Raw genomic sequence first — 2543 nt, forward strand, 5'->3', positions numbered from 1 at the left:
CCGCCGCCACGAATACTCCACCCAAGGACGACCCAACGATCCTCGCCGACTTGATCCACGCGCGTGTTGCCTCGTACGCTGCTCTTGTATGCAATGGCCTCATGCGCCCGTGCTTGTCGTAGAACGATCCAGCAAGTGGTCGCACTGCCGTCGCCCAAGCTGGTGAACCGGACGGCGGCGATCTCGTCCTGCCTCTTTGTCTTCCAGGTATCCGAACCGACGCTGCACAGACGCTCACGCTCGTTCGTAGCTCACGCGGTCGGCCAAGGCGCGCGCGCAGTTTTTCATTCTTTGCCGCGTCGCACTGCTCTCCGTGCTCGGGACGGTGGCGTGCGCGTCTCTGTCGGTGCGCTGCCTCCAGCTCATTGCCGCCTTGCCCCGGTCGTCCCAGCGCTACCTCCAATACGCCCAGCAACTCTTGCTGCAACAGCCGTCGTCCGTGCTCCGGCTACGCCACACCAAGGACGGCGACGACGAGGCCAAGCATCGATCGCGCTGGGCCACCGTGTCCAAGTCGGTCCTTGCCGCTGTCGCCATTGGCTACGGGCTTCGCAAGCTCCAGCGCTAGACCGTAATATTCGGGCCGTAGAGATGCCACTTGGTCAATTCTTCCGTGGCGACAGCATGGCCTGCTGGCCTCATCTAGCCCATCCCATGCACATGTTGATATGGACCAGGTGTGCCAATGCTGCTAGCCGATCCCCGTGGCCGATCGTCCACGAGGACGGCCGTTGCGCACATGGTTGAGAAGAATCTTTCGCAAGTATTTTCACATGGTCCGCAATTTGACGAAATATTCTCAATTAGTCCGCAACTTGTAAGACCAATATGTTCACTTGGTCCGCAAGCCACCATTCTACCAGCACTCTGACACCCCAGCACGCCAGAAGCCCACGACCACATGCCCTTACTTGCCCCTTACTCCCTTGCTTACCCTACCTCCCCTTACCATCGCCAACCATCCTCAAGACCTCAACACTGCGCTGCCCAAGTCACTCCCTCAACAAATGGGGTTAGATTAGAGCATCTCCTGGACCGTTTGTGCTGTCTAATCAAAAGACTTGCGGACCAAGTTGCGGACCAATTGAGCCAAATTCAAGACCTATTGAAAAATACTCATCTTTCGCGGCAATCCGGATACGATCTCTCGACCTTCGAATCCGGATGCGGGCACGACAATCATTCCCGACATCGTGTGCTGGAGCGACGATGGCCGCCGACATGGCCGTGACCGAGGTCGAGACCGCGATCACGCGGCTCGGACGCATCACAAGCGACATCAAGACCAAGACGTCGCTCTTTAAGACGCCGCAGGACACGCGCGCCAACCACGACCAGCTCAATGCGCTCGCAAAGGAAGGCAACGACTCGGTGCAGATGCTGCGCAAGCAGCTACAGAGCCTCTCAAGCGCCACGTCGACCGCCAACAAGAGCGCCGTGCGCAAGCTCTCCAAGGGCTTTCAGGCGCAGGTGACCGCATTTGAGCAGGCGTGCAGCAGCATGGTCGCGTCCGAACAGTCGGCGGTCGAGCTCATTCGGAGAACGTCCACGAAACTGGATGCGTCCACGCAAGGCAGCCTCGCGTGCAACGAAGACCAGCTCTACGCGCAAGCCCAAGTGAGCGTCTACAACGAAGATGGTACGAGACGCCATCGAGGTCGAGGTGCGATCGCATGTAGATCTCGTGCGGCGCGAAGAAGACATCATCAAGATCAACCACCAGCTGCGCGAGATCAAGGCCGCGTACGAAGAAGTGGGCGGTCTTCTCGAAGACCAAAAAGACGTTGTGAGTACGGCCACTGACATTTGATTGCTCACGACGGTGCTAAGCTGGGCGAATGCTGTAGTTGAAATCGCCAACAACACCGAGAACGCCCGGGAGAACGCGCGCGACGGCCTTGAGAACGTCCAACAAGCTGATAAGAAGACAGGGTACTGCACGTGCACGTGCTGCTATCTGTGCACGATCATGTGATCGGAGGCGACGGGCTGCTGTGCATTTGCATCTTCTTCCCCAATAAACAAAATCAAACCTTTGAGGACTACTGCAGCGATGCGCCGAGGAGGATGACCTAGACGCCGCTGTCGCATAAGTCTACGCGCCACCTGCGTACATGGGCTTGCAATGCGTCGACGTGTAGGGACAGCAGCCGACATCCATTGGTCGGCGTGGTGTCGGTCCTGTCGACGACGACGGTTCAAGATCCACGGCGTGTTTTTACCCAATAAACGCATTTAACGCACATCGTCGTCCTCGGTTTCGACGGCGTCTTTTTCGATATGGGGTGTTTAAACAGGTGGTAATCTACAACACGCTTGGAACAAGCCGGACGATGGACCTCGAGACAGCGCCCGCGATCGACAAGGCCTCGCCCGAGGGCGACAGCCTCGTGCGCAAGGTGCTCACGCAGTCCATGCACCTCACGCACGACGAGAACAACGCGTCCATCTCCGACGCGAGCACGTACTCGCCGCAGGCGCCGTGGACGCCCAAGTCGCTCGGTCGGGCCAAGAGCGCAATCATCTACCGCGTACGTCGCCTA

The 2543-nt window shown here is 58.5% G+C and overlaps 3 protein-coding genes across 3 annotated transcripts in view; all 3 read left to right on the forward strand.

Moving 5' to 3' along the window:
• The window catches only part of SPRG_20597 (hypothetical protein), a gene marked incomplete at both ends in the record, with an annotated part of 1479 nt that extends 911 nt beyond the window's left edge, over nucleotides 1-568 (forward strand). Inside the window, 3 exons of the mRNA XM_012347668.1 lie at nucleotides 27-73; nucleotides 123-207; nucleotides 251-568. Of these exons, the coding sequence (XP_012203058.1) occupies nucleotides 27-73; nucleotides 123-207; nucleotides 251-568 (450 nt within the window). The remainder of the gene's footprint in view (nucleotides 1-26; nucleotides 74-122; nucleotides 208-250) is intronic.
• Nucleotides 569-1185: 617 nt separating this feature from the next.
• SPRG_08343 (hypothetical protein) lies at nucleotides 1186-2049 on the forward strand. The gene is made up of 3 exons (XM_012347585.1): nucleotides 1186-1639; nucleotides 1680-1790; nucleotides 1848-2049. The coding sequence occupies exons 1-3, from the start codon at nucleotides 1210-1212 to the stop codon at nucleotides 1973-1975; spliced, it is 669 nt and encodes a 222-aa protein (XP_012202975.1). The 5' UTR covers nucleotides 1186-1209; the 3' UTR covers nucleotides 1976-2049.
• Nucleotides 2050-2333: 284 nt separating this feature from the next.
• Nucleotides 2334-2543, forward strand: part of SPRG_20598 (hypothetical protein) — a gene marked incomplete at both ends in the record, with an annotated part of 1735 nt that continues 1525 nt past the window's right edge. Inside the window, one exon of the mRNA XM_012347669.1 lies at nucleotides 2334-2531. Coding sequence (XP_012203059.1) covers nucleotides 2334-2531 — 198 coding nt within the window. The remainder of the gene's footprint in view (nucleotides 2532-2543) is intronic.

The sequence above is a fragment of the Saprolegnia parasitica genome (assembly GCF_000151545.1).
Source record: "Saprolegnia parasitica CBS 223.65 unplaced genomic scaffold supercont2.37, whole genome shotgun sequence".
In the NCBI taxonomy this organism is placed as follows: Eukaryota; Oomycota; class Saprolegniomycetes; order Saprolegniales; family Saprolegniaceae; genus Saprolegnia; species Saprolegnia parasitica.

Excerpts from the sequence above, each read along its gene's own strand:
- SPRG_08343 (XM_012347585.1), top strand. The coding sequence starts at position 1,210 with ATGGCCGCCGACATGGCCGTGACCGAGGTCGAGACCGCGATCACGCGG. Across the intron at positions 1,640-1,679 it reads GAGCGTCTACAACGAAGATG|ATCTCGTGCGGCGCGAAGAA; the intron begins GTACGAGACGCC and ends GATCGCATGTAG. Across the intron at positions 1,791-1,847 it reads AGACCAAAAAGACGTTGTGA|TTGAAATCGCCAACAACACC; the intron begins GTACGGCCACTG and ends CGAATGCTGTAG.